The 15257-nt window shown below is 57.2% G+C and overlaps 1 protein-coding gene across 1 annotated transcript in view; it reads right to left on the minus strand.

Moving 5' to 3' along the window:
• The window catches only part of OBSCN (obscurin, cytoskeletal calmodulin and titin-interacting RhoGEF), a 164854-nt gene that overhangs the window by 15282 nt on the left and 134315 nt on the right, over positions 1–15257 (minus strand). Inside the window, 5 exon segments of the mRNA XM_011965740.1 lie at positions 1029–1205; positions 10769–10880; positions 13063–13192; positions 13575–13677; positions 14458–14625. Coding sequence (XP_011821130.1) covers positions 1029–1205; positions 10769–10880; positions 13063–13192; positions 13575–13677; positions 14458–14625 — 690 coding nt within the window.

Genomic DNA, 15257 nt, shown 5'->3' on the forward strand with positions numbered 1-15257 from the left:
TCTAGACGCCTGACTCCAGGCTCCCATCCACCTGCGGTGAGCAGCAGGGATTTGGATGAGATTCCCCCAACCCAGGCCTCAGTTTCCCCAGATGCACTATCTGTCCCTTTAGGAAAAGTTCCTTGATCGGGGACCTGAAGACCGGGCTGGAGCGAGGCCAGGGCTCGGGCAGGTGGGCAGTCAGGCTCACACCCGTAATCCCAGCACTTTGGGAAGCTGAGGCAGGAGAATGGCTTGAACCCAGGAATTTGAGAGCAGCCTGGGCAACACAGCAAGACCCCATCTCTACCCAAAAATAAAAAAATTAGCTGGGCATGGTGGCATGGGAGCTACTTGGGAGGCTGAGGTGAGAGAACCACTTAAACCCAGGAGGTTGGGGCTGCAGTGAGCTGTGGTCGCACCCCTGCACACTGCAATCCAGCCTAGGTGACAGAGCAAGACCCCGTCCCAAAGACAAAAAAAGAAGCCATTAAAGTGCTTCAAAACAGGAGACCCCCAACACCTGGGGGAAGGGGCTTGAGTGACCCATAGAGCTGGCTCTTGTAGCAGCCAGTCTGATCTGGTCTGTCTGGTGTACTGGCTGCTTCTGCCCCTCCCTCCTCCACCTCCTCCTTTCCTGTCTTCTGCCCCCTCCATCCCCCTCCTCCTCTCCCTCTTACTTCTCCCCTGTCTCCTCCTCCCCTTTCTCACCCCCTGCTCCCCCTCCTCCCTGTCTACTGAGGAGCACAGGGCACCTGAATTTGCCATCACAGGCCAACCATGGGAAGCCTCTGGCTCCTGGAACAGATTCAGAGCAGGAGGAACCTTCCAGAACCCATTCTGTGCCAAGATTCTGACAGGGAAACTGAGGTCAAGCAAGAGGTAGGCTTGGCCCAGGACCCCCAGTGCATGGAGCCACTGGGATTCCAAATCGGAGTCACTGGGGCCTGGCCAGTTCATGCCCATGTGATGGGTACCCTTCACGTTGCACAGCCAGGTTGGGGTCAATCCCTGGGGGTCTTTGTTGTCAGCATGCGTCTGGGCCTCACCGGGTGCCTCCGAAGATCCGGTGACTGGAGGTTGGGAGCCGGTTTCCTGGAGTGCAGGTGCCCCCCCGGGGCAGGGGCTGGGGCCAGTGAGGTCCCCTGTGAAGGGGCCTGGCACCCTGGGGCCCAGCAGTCTCTCCAGGACGGGTGTGATCTGGTCCACTCGCTCCAGGGTGGTGTCTGTAGAAGAGGCAGATGAGTGAAGAGCAGGTGAGACCCAGGGGTCTGGGATAGCTGCAGCCTCCGGAGGGGTCTCCAGGAACCCCGTCCCCCTCCTCAGAGACTGCCCAGGTGGTCCAACACTGGGCTCCTCCCCACCCACTCCCCTCTCAGGAGGCTGCCTGGAGGTGGAGGCCTGGGACACAGAGAGGAAAAAACCACAGACCCATGCTGCAGGCAGGCACTTCCTCCTCCTAGACTCCCTGCGAGCTCAGGCCCATCCTCCCCGGGAACCTTCAGGAGAGTGTCACCACCTCCAGGGAGCAGCCGGGCCTGGATACCTGCCCCAGGCCCTGGCTCTGCCACTGATCGCAACCCCCTACCAGGGTTGGCCTCTCCTCAAACCTGGGCACAGCCTGGTGCCAAGGCGAGAACCAGAGGAAGCTTGGGTTCAGTGGGTGTCCAGGCAGCCATGACCGTGGACCCCTCCCTGGGGATGGGCCCTCCCTCCCAGGGCAGCCCCTGCCTGAACTCGCCTGCCAGGGGCTTTCTCTTCTCCACCTGTGACCCAAATCTGCTCTCCCTTCTGCCTGCAACCCCAGCCCCGACCGCCCCACCTGGCCCCTTGCTGGCTGCAAGAGACTCCTCTAGAGCCCTGCTGGGCATGGTCCCCACTGGCAGCTCCCCCTCAGCAGCCTCCCCGTTCACCTGGCCATCAGCCAGGCACCTCGCACACGGGTCCAGCAGGTCACCTGCCCCAAGCCTCCCGCCTTGTTTGTGTCTTCAAGCCCTTGCTGAGGGCCCTTGCCGCATCCCCAGTCGCCAGCCTGGAGAGGAGACCTGGGCTGCTCTCTACATTGCCAGGGTACCCTCCTCTCTACCCTCCTCACTCCAACGCAGTCAGCAGGACCCCTGGGCCAGCCTCGGAGCTGGAGGGCTTGGGGTTGTCCTCTAATGATGCTGGGATCGTCCGGCCAGAGACAATGAAGTTGACCTCTGATGCTGAGATCCCATGGGGTCACCACATCCCCACGTCTGCCATGACAACAGTCCCAGCTGCCCAGGGCTGGGGAAGGCCTGCCTGGTACCCAGCATGCTAGGAAGGAGCATGATTGGCTGTTCTGGCCATGCCGTGTGCCCCTGTGAGTGGCCTCTCCATGATGGGAACCAGCTGTCGCAGGTCCACTCAGGGACCCCAGGGTGGGCCGGGACTCCACAGGCAGTGGCCAGCCAGGGAACCTCACAGTCAAAGGCAGATGAGGGTATGGGCTCCCCTGAGGGCTGCAGGTGGAGGGGACCCAGGGCTGCCCAGTGGAGAGGCAAGGAGAGTCAGAGAGGTGTGCAGGAAGCTACTTTATTCTTGCTGAGAGACAGGCTGCTGCCCACACACAGACCCCATGTCCACCCTGCAGAGAAGGCCAGGAGGGCCTGCAGAGCTGGGAAGCACCCACCCAAGGGTCTCAGTCACCAAGACTGCAGAAGAGGCAAGGCCATGCCAGGCCTGGCAGCTGTGACCAGGAGGGATGGACCTGGCCCACATGGAAACAGGACAAACGCCCAAGGCTACATCCTTCGTCCACAGTCCCAAGGCTCCTGCCAGGCTGAGAGGAAATAGCCCAGAGCTGAGGTCTTTGAGCCAGTCATTCTGACATTACAAGCGCCACCCAGTCCTCCTGGCTGAAGTTGAGTGAGGTAAGAAGGGCCCAGGACCAGGGACAGGGAGGCCCTCAGGAGGCTCCTAGGGGCTGCTGCTGAGGCTGGGCAGCATCCTAGGCCTCAAGGGCACGCCCCTCTCCCTGCTGCCCCAAGCCACCACAGCAGCAGCATCAGGGCTGTGCCCCCTCATCCCCATCCTTGTCTGGGCAGATGTGAAGGGTGACCGTCTCCCCCACTGTCCCAAAGTTGATGGTCTGGGTGGAAAGTTCTGTGGTGAAGCTGCTCTGACCACTGTCCACAGAACGCCGGATGCGAGTGCAGAAAGACTGCGTCCAGGGAGCACTGCCCACAGGCCGAGCCGGGGCCTCCCGCAAGAGGAAGGAGGTGGCCTCAAGGTTACGGACCTGGGGTCCTGGTGGTGATGCCCCACGGAGCTCAGGCCTAAAGAGGCCGAGAGGGCCTCGGGGACCCAGTGCATGCCCCACACTGAGCAGCACAGGCTGCCCCACCGTGGGCTCCCCGATCTCTCTCTGGATCACTGAGACCTCGCAGGGAGGGTCATCAGGGGCACCGGGCCCAGGGCCACCACAGCGGAAGGTCTCCCCTTCCCCAGGCACGTAATCTTCCAGGTCAGCCAGTGTCAGCACGCGGCCGTTGTGCGTGAGGATCTTGGGGTCACGATCCCCAAGGCTGTGTGTGTCCTGGGACTCCTCCGTCACAAAGGCATCTCCGTCTTCCCCCTCTTCCTCGCCCGCCTCCTCCATGGTGCACTCCTCCTCCAGGGTGACGCCGGTCTCCTCCAGCTCCAGGCTGCCCACGTCAGAAGCAGCCCAGTCCACACTGCCTCTGGCATCCACGCGGAAGACGAGGGGCTCTCTGATGCTGACCATGGCTGTGCCCTGGGCCCAGGCCTCCTGGGCCAGCAGCTTGTTGTTGGAGTTGTTGGAATTGGGGTCTCCTCCGGGGGTCGCACCGGGCAGCGTGAAGAGATGCCCTGATGAGCTCCTGGGCACCTCTCTGGTGGGAGACACACCCTGCGGGCCCATCTTCTTCACCTGGACTTCAATGGTCTCCTCCACCTCCACCCACTTGGGCTGGGACCCCGAGAGTCTGGGCAGAGCTGGAGAGTGGGCCTCCGCCTCTGTCACGTACAGTGTGGGCACCACGGGCTTCCGGCCTGGCTCTGCCTCAGGCCTGCGGGGCTGGCCAGCCCCTGGCAGGTACAGCAGGTCAGGGGCCAGTAGGCCCGGCCTCAGCGGGCTGGCAGAGCAGCGGGAAGGTGAGCGGGAGGGGGACTTGCTGGGGGACCGTCGTTGGCCACGTGGGCTCTTCACCACAGTGGTGATGGTCTCTTCTCTGGGGGAGGGAGGAGAGGGCCCGAGAAAAGATGGGCACAGTGCCCAGGATTGCCAGGGCAGCGTAAGAGCTCAGGTTATTGTACCAGCAAGCGAGCGGTGAGAGTGCATAAAGAACTCTTACACATGCATGTGAGCCCAACCTGCAGAGTCCCCCACCCCCTGCCATAGAACCAAAGAAACAAAGCACAAGGTCCCATGTGGCCAACCTCAGTCTCTGGTGTGCAGATCTGAAAACAAGAGGTGAGGTATATGGGGAGGCCCGTGCCGCACTGCAAAGGCAAGTGCCTCCAAAAACTGGGTCACATCCTGAGTGCAGTGGCCCCAGTGACAGTCTCCCCTCCAGGTCCATCCCACCAGCAGGCTTTGTGCTTTGTATCATGGGGGACGGTGAGTGGCCAACTCTAAGAGGGCAGGGCCTGCACACCCTGAAAATCCTCAGCCAGGGATGGGCTGGACAGCTCATGCCGCCGGGGCGGGGTGGGGGTTGAGCTCAGACCTTTTCTCCTAGCCTTTGGGTCTGAGAGTGTGAGGCCTGGAAAGGCTTTAGGCAGGCCAAGGAAGAAACCTGGCTGGATACCTGGCCCCAGACTTGGCTTGGCCGTGATGAGCTGTGTGATGTCAGACAAGCCCCTCCTCCTGCCTGGTTCCATCTCCCAAAATGGGACTGGGGAGGAGTGATGGAGGCAGAATGCAAGGTCGGCTGTATGTGGCTGTGCATGGAGCACTTTGCAAGTTCTCTTGTCTGACTCTGTAGTAACCTGGGAGAGGGTCTGATCCCACTTCATAGGGGACAGAGAGGCTCAAAGAGGCTCAAAATCTGCCTGGGGCCAAGAGGGAGAAGTGCAGCAGTCAGCCCAGGTCCTCCTCTGGTGCCCGGTGTCCCTGACCTTGCTGAGCACTGAGAGCAAACTGAGTAACAGGTAGGGAAGCAGAACGTGCTGAGTAACACACAACACATACCAGTTCCCTGCCTATTACTCATTTTGCCCTCAGCCCTGCACTTCCCTCAGGCTCAGGGCAAGGAATGTGGCACGTATGAGGTGACAAAGTTGTCACCACGTGAGCTACTGCCAGCTGTCTTCTTTGTCCAAGGTACTGCCTCTCTCTCGTTTAGCTTTGCTTTTGTCTAATTCAGGGCTCCATCTGGAAGCAGTTGCTCCCAGGGATGAGCCCAGAGATGTGTGACCACCCCTTGGGGTGCACAGCAATGACAGGTCCTGCCTCCTCCAGCCCTCAGCTATTAAGGAGGGAGTGATGTATTCCACTTAACTGATGGGGAAGCTGAGGCTCAGAGATGTGGCCCACTCATGCCCACAGGCTGCTTTCCTGCCTCACACGCAGGCTCTAGGGCAGTACGCTTGTTGCTGAGAGCCTGGACCAGGTCCCATCTGCTCACCTCACGTTGCCCGATCTGCTGATGCAGGGTGGTAAGTTGAGTGCAGCCCAACAGGTGGATGGGGATGGGGACTCCTAAATATCCCCCCAAATGCCGGACTCACTGCTACCCGCACAAGGACACATGGGCATCCTGTACTGATACTGCAAGCACAGCACATGGGGTCTGCCTCCAAGCCCTGTTTCCTTCTCGGGTCTACTGCCTCCCTGGTGCCTCTACCTGTGTGGTCCACCCTTGGGTTCAGTGCTATGCCTATGCAGTTGGCTCCCTCCATTCCTCAAGTTGAGTGGGTAAATTATTCTTTGCAGGGTGAGGGTTCCCACCTTCCTAAGCCTGGAACAGACTGGACTTGTATGCTTGTAAATCACCTGGTCCTCCCTTCCCTAGGCATGAGTCGCCTCTGAAGCTTTGCCAGTGGGGCATTCTGGCTCCATCTCTGCTCCTCCATTTTCTTATCCATAAAATGTAGATAATAATAGTGCTCCCAAAGGGACAAAATGTAGAACTAATCTATGTGAGGCTCTGGCACCGTTGCATACCTCCAGGAGTGGGGTGCTCACGAGCATCCAGGCAGTCCCATCTATTGTGGGGTGGCATCATAGAAGCAACTTGCTTTAGGGAAGGAGGGAGAAAGCCAAAGAAGGGTTAACCCAGGATCTCAACAAATGTCTGGCAATGGGATTTTCCTATAATAGGGCCAACTGAAGGCCCCTTTTGGAGGTTGTAGGCCCCTTGAGAACTAAGAGTTTTCCCATGCTGGAGCTTCTCAGCCATCTGGCCTTAGGAAACCATAGTCTTTCCTGCCTCCTGGCTTTTGCAAGCTCTTCCATCACTCCCACCTGCACACACCTTCTATTGGAAGTCCTCTCAGATTATTCAGGTCAAAACCAACCCTACATTTATGGGTTCACCCAGTTCTGGTCCTCTTGTGTTACTTCATCAGCAGCAGCATGTGTGATTTTGCTAAATCCTTGAGGCACTGAAGGATGAAGAAAGGGACGGTGGGCATGGCACTGGGGAAGTGGGATCTCCGCTGGCTTCCAATCATTAGCCACCCGGAGCTAACCTCCTTTCTTCCCTGAACTTCAGTTTCCCCATCTTCCAAATGTGAAAATCAGGCTTGGGGACCTCTAAGGGCCCTAAGGCTGTGCTGTCCACTATGAGTGTACTATGCAAATTAAATTCAAATGAACAAAAATTAAAATTTAAAATTTGTCCTTCAATCACACTAAACACATTCCAGATGCTTCAAAAGACGCATGTAGCTAGTGGCTACTGTAGTGGACAGGGGAGATATAGAACATTTCTTTTTATTTTTTTTCGAGACAGAGCTTGCTCTATTACCCAGGCTGGAGTGCGGTGGCGTGATCTTGGCTCACTGCAACTTCTGCCTCCCAGGTTCAAGCAATTCTCCTGCCTCAGCCTCCCGAGTAGCTGGGATTACAAGGGCCCACCACCACACCCGGCTAATATTTGTATTTTTAGTAGAGACAGGGTTTCACCATGTTGGCCAGGCTGGTCTCGAACTCCTGACCTCCTTGGCCTCCTAAAGTGCTGGGATTACAGGTGTGCACCACTGTGCCCAGCCAATATAGAACATTTCTATCATCACAGAAAGTTCTGTTGGACAACACTGTCGTAAATCCCAGGGTGCTGAGGATTAGAATTCTGTCTCTGGCCCACTGAGGAAAGCAGCTGTCAGGCCTAGCACCTGATGAATCCCTGGATGAACCACTGTGAAGTGTGTGGAGTAAGTCTACTCTGCTGAAATAGTGGGACCATGGAGTGTACTGAGGCCCTGGAAGAGAGAGCTGTGAAGTGTGGAGGTAATCGAGGCCCCAGGGGAAGGTGCCTATGCAAGGTAACTGCAAGTACCTGTAAGGTGCTGGCAGTCAGAGGGTGAATGTTACGTGAGCAGACAGGCGGCAAGCAGGTGGCTAGGCCACACGGGCATGATCCAGGCAGGTCAGTGGCATGCAGGAGGCACTGCAGTCAGAAGGAAGGTTAGGAACACGCCTGCACTTACATGATGACGGTTTTCTTGGGGACTTTAGTCTCTTGCTCAGTGACTACAAAGAAAACAGTCGGAATAGCGAGGGTTACAGACCAGCCAGTGCTGGGGGCTGAGCTATCTGAGTGGCACAGCATTATAGTCGCCTGCTAAGCTGCCCCTGGGCAGGCTGTCTACTCAGAGCCCCAGTTCTCTGGTCTCTGACATGGAGGTGACAATGCCTGTCCTGAGTGGCTGTGGAATGAGGGCTGAGGACAATGTGTTCCCTCGTGAAGGCAGGACCCACTGTCCCTCTCGAGGGTCTTGCAGGGTCTCGAGGGTCTCGAGGGTCTGGGGGGAGAATGAAGACCCTACCTACGGTCCCAGCACAGAAATCCCAGCTTCTCCTTCAACCCATGTGCCAAGGGAGCCCTGTGAATTTGTCAGACCTACAATCCCACTTCTCAGACACAGAAACCAAGTCCTAGAAGGGAATACATGGCCTGTGGCTGCATAGGGAGCCAGCAGCTACACTGAGGCTGAGGCAGTTGGGGCCTCTGTTACAAAAAATCCTCAGGAGAGAGGGACTCTGGAGTCCTGAAAGTGGCACACCTGAGCTTTGTGGCACAAAGCCACAGAAGTCCTGCCAAGAACAGCCCCAGGGGATGCCTGGGCAGGGTGCTGAGCTCCGAGTGAGCGTCAGCCCAAATCTCCCTATAGGAGCATCCTCAGTTCACACACTCCATGGTCTCTCTTGGTTTTCCTAGCTGCCTCCCTCCCCAGAGCAGCAGGATGGGGCCTGTGGTTCCAGCTATGGGATGGGACGCATCTGGGATCAGGCAGCAACTCCTTCCAGTTCACCTCAAGGACTCCTCCTCTGCAGCTCCCGGGCAGAATCATCAGGGCACAAAGATGGCCCCTTCCCAGCCCTAGCCAGCTGGCCAGTGGACAGTCCACAGGCCACCAGCACCTTCACATCTCAGTGACCCTTCCCAGCACCCTGAGGGAAAAAAAACAAGCAGGAGGCCCAGAAAAGTCAAGTAACGTGGCCTGGGGCACACGGCCTCACAGCTCTGGGTCGGGGGTGGGACACCGTCTGCTTTGCTAGATTGCCATGTGGAGAAAGGCTTTACACCTGTCTCAGATGAGAAACACATGAATTTCAGGGACTACCTGCATCTATATGTACACTTGCAAGCCACACGTACTGTGCATTTCTGGGCACATACATGCAAATGTGTGTACGTGCATGCATATGTGGTGCATGCACATGTATACATATGTGTAAGTGTGTATTTCACAGGCTCCCCCTGGAGAGAGGAGTGCCCATGGGAGGAGAGAATGAGATCCAACCAAAAGGCTCTGTGTGTTTAGACTAAGCTGACCCCAGAGAAAGCCAATGTGTCCACCACCTGCAGGCCAGTGATGGGAACTACAGAGTGATGGGAAAATCCAGGGCCTCCCCACTCATCCTCCCTGTACTTGGGGCTGACAGCCAGGCACCTCCGGGCCCATACACTCTCTGGCACCTTCATTCATGTACCTAAACTGCCACCTGATCAGCTGTGGGCCAGAGTGAGTATTTGCGACCATGGGAGGAGTGCAGCCGTGCGCAGCATGATCCACAAGCAAGAGGGCAGCGCCCACTCCGCAGAGGCCTGCCAGGGCCTGTTCGGGCCGCAGAGCTGCTGGGTTAAAGATGAAGCAGCAGGATAGGAGTTAGAAGCGGGGAGGTGTTGGCTCCAGCTTCAGGGTCTTCAAGGACCTGCGTTCTCACCTCGCCGAGGTGCCAACACCCTGTCCAGCACTGGTGGCCTCTCTCCCCTGCCACCCCCTCCTCCAGACCCAGAGAGAGATTTGTTGTGACAGCCAAGTGAACGACTGTGGAGGACACTCCTGTCACCAGCAAGAGGCAGCCCTGGGTGTCCCAGTGTCCCAGTTGGGCACCTCCCTGGCCGTGAGACACAAGACTCATGGGAGGCTGAGGTGCTGGCAGCTCCAGAAGCAGTTGTGTGTGGTGCTGTGGCCACCAGTTGTGGGGCTGACGGAGGTCACAGGGCCCCCAGAGACACGTCAGACATGGGGCACTCGCAGTCAGGGGTTGGCCAGTGCCTGTGGCACTGTGTAGGCTGAGGAACAAGGACATTTGCCCAGCAAGGGAGGGGTCTCCCTGAGGGTCATGGAGGGCATCAAAGATGGCCCAGCTCTGTGGGGTCCAAAGGGGCAACTGGCTTTCAGACACTGGGCACTGGGAGAGACAGTTGAGGTGGGGTTGCAGGAGCCAATGTTTAAGACTTGGAGGACACGTATTCCAACCCACAGTGAGAGTTGCAGCTCCGCCAGGTGTTGAACCAGCCTCCACTTGCATGTCCCCAGTGATGGGAGGCTCAAAACCTGTCCAGACGGGCAGCCCAACTGGGAGCCCAAGACGGATGCCCGATGACCCCCTTCCCATCCTGGCTGCCCTGCCCTGAATAAAGCATCCGGGAGCCTGGAGGAATGAGGTGATGTGTCCCACCTCTCCCCCGGCCCATCACCTTCCACCCCTAGTGAGGTCGTTCTGCAGCCCAAGGCCCTCCCAGGAACCCAGGAGCAGTCCCAGACCAGGCCAGGTCTCTCCACAACCAGCCCTACCCTCAACGGAGGGGTCAGGCCCCTGACACTTGCCCCTTCTCCTGGGAGCCAAGCTGGGGCCCAGTGGCCTGGCCCTCTGCAGAGACGTCCTTCCTACTGTTCCTGCCGCAACCTCCCCACTGCCTCCTGCCCACTGCCTCCTGTCCACCACCGGCGAGCTGCCCTGGGTGTAGGCCTGGCCTCTGTGCACAGGCTTTCCCTCTCTGGATCGCAGCAGGGCTTTGGGAACCCCGCTCACCCAGAGTGACCTCTTCAGCCTCCACTCAGGCTCTGGGCTCAGGGCCCACACTCCACCAGCCCACACAGGTGCTGCCTCCAGCCGGGGGCTGGGACTTGTGCCTGGCCCGCAGCAGCCTCCTCGTCTCCCATCTGTGGCTCTCCCTGCCCCACGATGCCAGCCCAGCCCTCCTCCAGTGTCCTCCAGGCAGCAGACCCTGACTAGGAAAGGTGAGAGTCATGTCCCCCCGGGCATGGCCAGGCCTGTGAGGGTCCAGCGTGGGTCTGAGCCGTGGGGAGCTGCCTTGGTGGCAAGGACAGGGGTGGGACTTACCTTCCACTGCCCCCGCGAGCTGCTCCCTGTGGCACTGCTCCCGGGTCTGCAGCGTGGGGCTCTGAATGTGCAGCTCTGCACTAGCTCGTGTGGAGCCCAGCCGGTTCACCAGCTGCAAGGACAGCAGGGCTGGCTCAGAGCCCAAGGCTTCTCACGGGCAGGGCCCTCTCTCTGTGGCCATGTTGGGAACATGGGCAGCCTCCATCCTGGTGTGTCCCCCACAAGGGGAAGGGCCCCAGCCCAGCCACAGCATCCCTGGGGGACCCACATGGCCCTAGGGTCCCCTGCAGTGATGAGGATGCTCTCCGTCTGCCCTGTCCACGTGCAGCTCTGAGCATGGGACATGGGGCCAGAGCAGCCAGGGAACCGAATCTTTAACTGAACTTAACTTCGTTTTATGTATGTTTTAAAGCTGGGTCTCGCTCTGTGACCCAGGCTGGAGTGCAATGGCACGATCTCAGCTCACTGCAGCCTTCAACTCCTGGGCTCAAGGGATCCTCCCACCTCAACCTTCCGACTAGCTGGGACTAAAAGTGTGCACCATTGTGCCTGAGTAATTTTTTAGTTGTTTTTTTTTTGCCTATGCATTTTCTTTTATTTATTTATTTTTATTATACTTTAAGTTCTAGGATACATGTGCACAACATGCAGGTTTGTTACATATGTATATATGTGCCATGTTGGTGTGCTGCACCCATTAACTTGTCATTTACATTAGGTATATCTCCTAATGCTATCCCTCCCCCCTCCCCCCTCCCCACAATAGGACCCGGTGTGTGATGTTCCCCTTCCTGTGTTCAAGTGATTTCATTGTTCATTTCCCACCTATGAGTGAGAACATGCGGTGTTTGGTTTTCTGTTCTTGCGATAGTTTGCTGAGAATGATGGTTTCCAGCTGCATCTATGTCCCTACAAAGGGCACGAACTCATCCTTTTTTTTTGGCTGCATAGTATTCCATGGTGTATATGTGCCATATTTTCTTAATCTAGTCTGTCACTGATGGACATTTGGGTTGATTCCAACTCTTTGCTATTGTGAATAGTTCCGCAATAAACATACGTGTGCATGTGTCTTTATAGCAGCATGACTTATAATCCTTTGGGTATATCCCCAGTAATGGGATGGCTGGGTCAAATGTTATTACTAGTTCTAGATCCTTGAGGAATCGCCACACTGTTTTCCACAATGGTTTAACTAGTTTACAGTCCCACCAACAGTGTAAAAGTGTTCCTATTTCTCCACATCCTCTCCAGCACCTGTTGTTTCCTGATTTTTTAATGATTGCCATTCTAACTGGTGTGAGATGACACACCAGTCAGACAAACATAAACCCTGTTTAAGAGACAGGGTTTCAATATGTTGCCCAGGCTGGTCTCAAACTCATGAGCTCAAGGGATTTTCCTGCCTTGGCTTGCCAAATTGTTGAGATTACGGCGTGAGCCACAGCACCTAGCTTTGGATTTAACTTGCATGGCTAGTGATGGTATTAGTGCAAATCAAGAGCTCACTTGGGTCTCTGGTTTCCCCAGCCAGAGTGGTGTGGGGCAGGCTCCCCACAGGCTCACAGCAGCAGCTACATGGTGGGGGGTGGTGGCCAGACAAGTGCCCCTGGAGGAGCTGGACAGAGGCCAGCGCCTGGGGTCTGGGGCACCTACAGTTGGCACACAGCCACCATGACCACCACAACCACTGCAGGCTTTGAAGGGCCGGAGGACTGGCACTGGGCCCCACCCTGGGGAGCCCCTGCCCCGGCCCTGCAGACACAGTGGCTGGAGCAGAAGGCAGCTCTGTCCACCTGTAGGCTGGACATCTCCACAGGTAAAAGGTACCTGAGCAGGGCCAGGCTACACTGGATGACTGACACTCCATTTGACATGAATGACAAAATTCATGAGGCCATGCCGGGCCCCCCAAAGGCAAAAATCAAGTGGCATCCTTGAAATGGCCAGGGAAGCCAAGGAAGGCATCCAGATTGACATGGGAGCCGAGGAGAGGCTTCGGGGCAGAGGAAGAATAAGGCCAGGGCATGGGGCAGTGGTGTGGCCAGGGATGACAGTGACAGTGGCATGGTGGCCCCCGCCTGTGATGGGGGGGTGAGAGTGGCATGGTGGCCTCTGGCCTGTCATCAAGGAAAGGTGTAGCAGTGGGTATGGTGCCCCCTGGCCTCTGCCAAGTGCCCTCCACCTTGAGGACAGGGCCTGGGCTCTTAAGCCCCTCCACAATCAGACCCCAGAAGACGGCCAGCACGGATGGCCTGGGCCCCGAGGCAGGTCTCCACTCCTGCACCTCTCACCTCACACTCGTAGAGCCCCAGGTCCTCCTTGCCAGCCGCCCGGATTACCAGCACTAGCAGGCCGCTGCGAGGCTCACTCAGTGTCTGGAACTTGCTGCCAGGGGTCAGCAGGGCCCCGTCCTTGTACCACCTGGAATCCACCCGGAGGGTACGTGAGGCAGGCAGGACTCGGGCCATGCTCTACCCCACCGGCGACATCCTCCTATGTCCTGTCTCAGGGCCAAACCCGGCTGTGCTATCTGTGCTCACGACCCAGCTGCCCTGCCTTCAGACCCCGGGGGTCCTCAGAGAGCCCACCCTTCCAGAAGCCAAGACACAGCCTGGCCGTGTCCTCCTGGCTGAGGGGTGTCCCACATCCAGAATGAACCGCAGCCCCACAAAGCCCATTCTCAGCTGAAGGCCAGTGGCCATGTCCAGCCCAGCCCTGACACGGGAACACATGGTCCGTGCCCCATGCTCCAGGTGGGAGCCGGCCCCCTCATGCCCCATCCCCAGGCAGGCCTGGGCCCCACCTGATCTGCGGGTATGGGGCGCCTTCGATGGTGCAGGTGAACTGGGCATCCTCTCCCTCCACAAAGGGCGAGGCTCGGACCTGGTTCATGAACCGTGGTGGGACTGTGGGGTTGTGGAGGGAAGAGACAGAGAGAGAGAGAGACAGATAGAAACATAGAGACAGACAGACAGAGACAGACATAGAGATAGAGATAGAGACAGAGACAGAAAGACTTACAAAGAAAGAGACACAGAGACAGAAAGATAGAGATGGAGAAACAGAGAGAGATAAAGATACAGAGAAGGAGAGACAGAGAAAGAAATATAGAGAGAAAAATAGAGATAGAGAGAGACAAAGAGACAGAGATGGAAAAACAGACAGAAAGAGACAGAGAAAGAGAAATTGAGACAGAAATAGAGACAGAAAGAGAGAGAGAGACATAGACATCGAGACCAGAGATAAAGAAACAGAGACAGAGAGACAGATGGAGAAACAGAGACAGAAAGATAGACAGACAGAGAGACACATAGATAGAGATGGACAAACAGAGACAGAAGGACAGAAACAGAAAAAAGACATACAGAGACAGGGTGACAGAGACAGAGATCAAAGGACAGAGATAGAGACATACAGACATGGACAGACAAAGACAGAAATAGACACAGTGCGTCAGACACAGAGACATACAGAGAGACATAGAGATGCCATGACGGAGCTGAGGCTGATGCCAGGGAAGGGGCTGCAGGGTCCCCACCCCTCCCAGTGCCCTCTATGAGCCCCCAGTGATCCCCTCAGAACATGGTTGGATGCCCATCCCACTGTCCCACCACCCCGCCGCAGCTGGGCCTGCCATGCTGGGAGGGTCAGGGTGGCTCCTCCCCCAGGAAGGCCTCCAGGCTAACCTTGCACCAGGATCTTGCCCAGGGTACTGCAGTTGCCAGCGGCGCTGGCCGCGAAGCACATGTACTGGCCAGAGTCTACACTGGTCAGGCTGTCCAGGATGAGGGCACATGAGCCATCAGGGTCTTCAATGAGGATGTGGTGGGGGTCCACCTGCACTGGTTTCCCATCTGGAAAGGACAAGCGGGGGCCATCACTCAGGTGGGGACCCAGGGGCTCATTCCATTAGCGGGGAGAAGCTGGGCCTGGCCTGGGGGCTGCAGTCATGGTCGGGGAGGGGACGGAGGGGCCACACTTGCAGCACAAGGGCCAGGCACGGGCTCCCTGCCGGGTCCAGCTTCCAGGTTGACCTGCAACCCTGGAGGGAGAGGCTGACACGAGCTCCCATTCTCTCTGTTGTCTCTGCTTCTCTGTCTCCATCTTTCTTCGTCTGTCTCGGACTCAGCTTCTTTCTTTGTCTCTATCTCTGTGTCTGTTTCTATTTTCTGTCTCTGTCTCTCTTTCTGTCTCCTTGTTGTCTCTGCCTTTGTGTCTGTCTCTGACTCCACGTCTGTCTTTATCTGTCTGTTTTTCTGTCTGTGCCTTTTGTGCCTTTCTGTCTCTTTGTGTCTCTGTCTCTCACTCTGTCTGTCTCTTTCTCTGTCCACTTTGGACACTAGCTAGAGGCAGGGGCAGGCCAAGGGACCTGAGCCCCACAGAGGACATCCTCTATGGGCAGCTGAGTCCTTGGTCACCTCAGCTCTCAGCAGTCCTGCAATGTTCTGAGGACCTCTAACGCACTGACTGCACCCCAGCTCACAGC

The sequence above is a fragment of the Mandrillus leucophaeus genome, unplaced genomic scaffold (genome assembly GCF_000951045.1).
Source record: "Mandrillus leucophaeus isolate KB7577 unplaced genomic scaffold, Mleu.le_1.0 Scaffold734, whole genome shotgun sequence".
NCBI classification, from domain to species: domain Eukaryota; kingdom Metazoa; phylum Chordata; class Mammalia; order Primates; family Cercopithecidae; genus Mandrillus; species Mandrillus leucophaeus.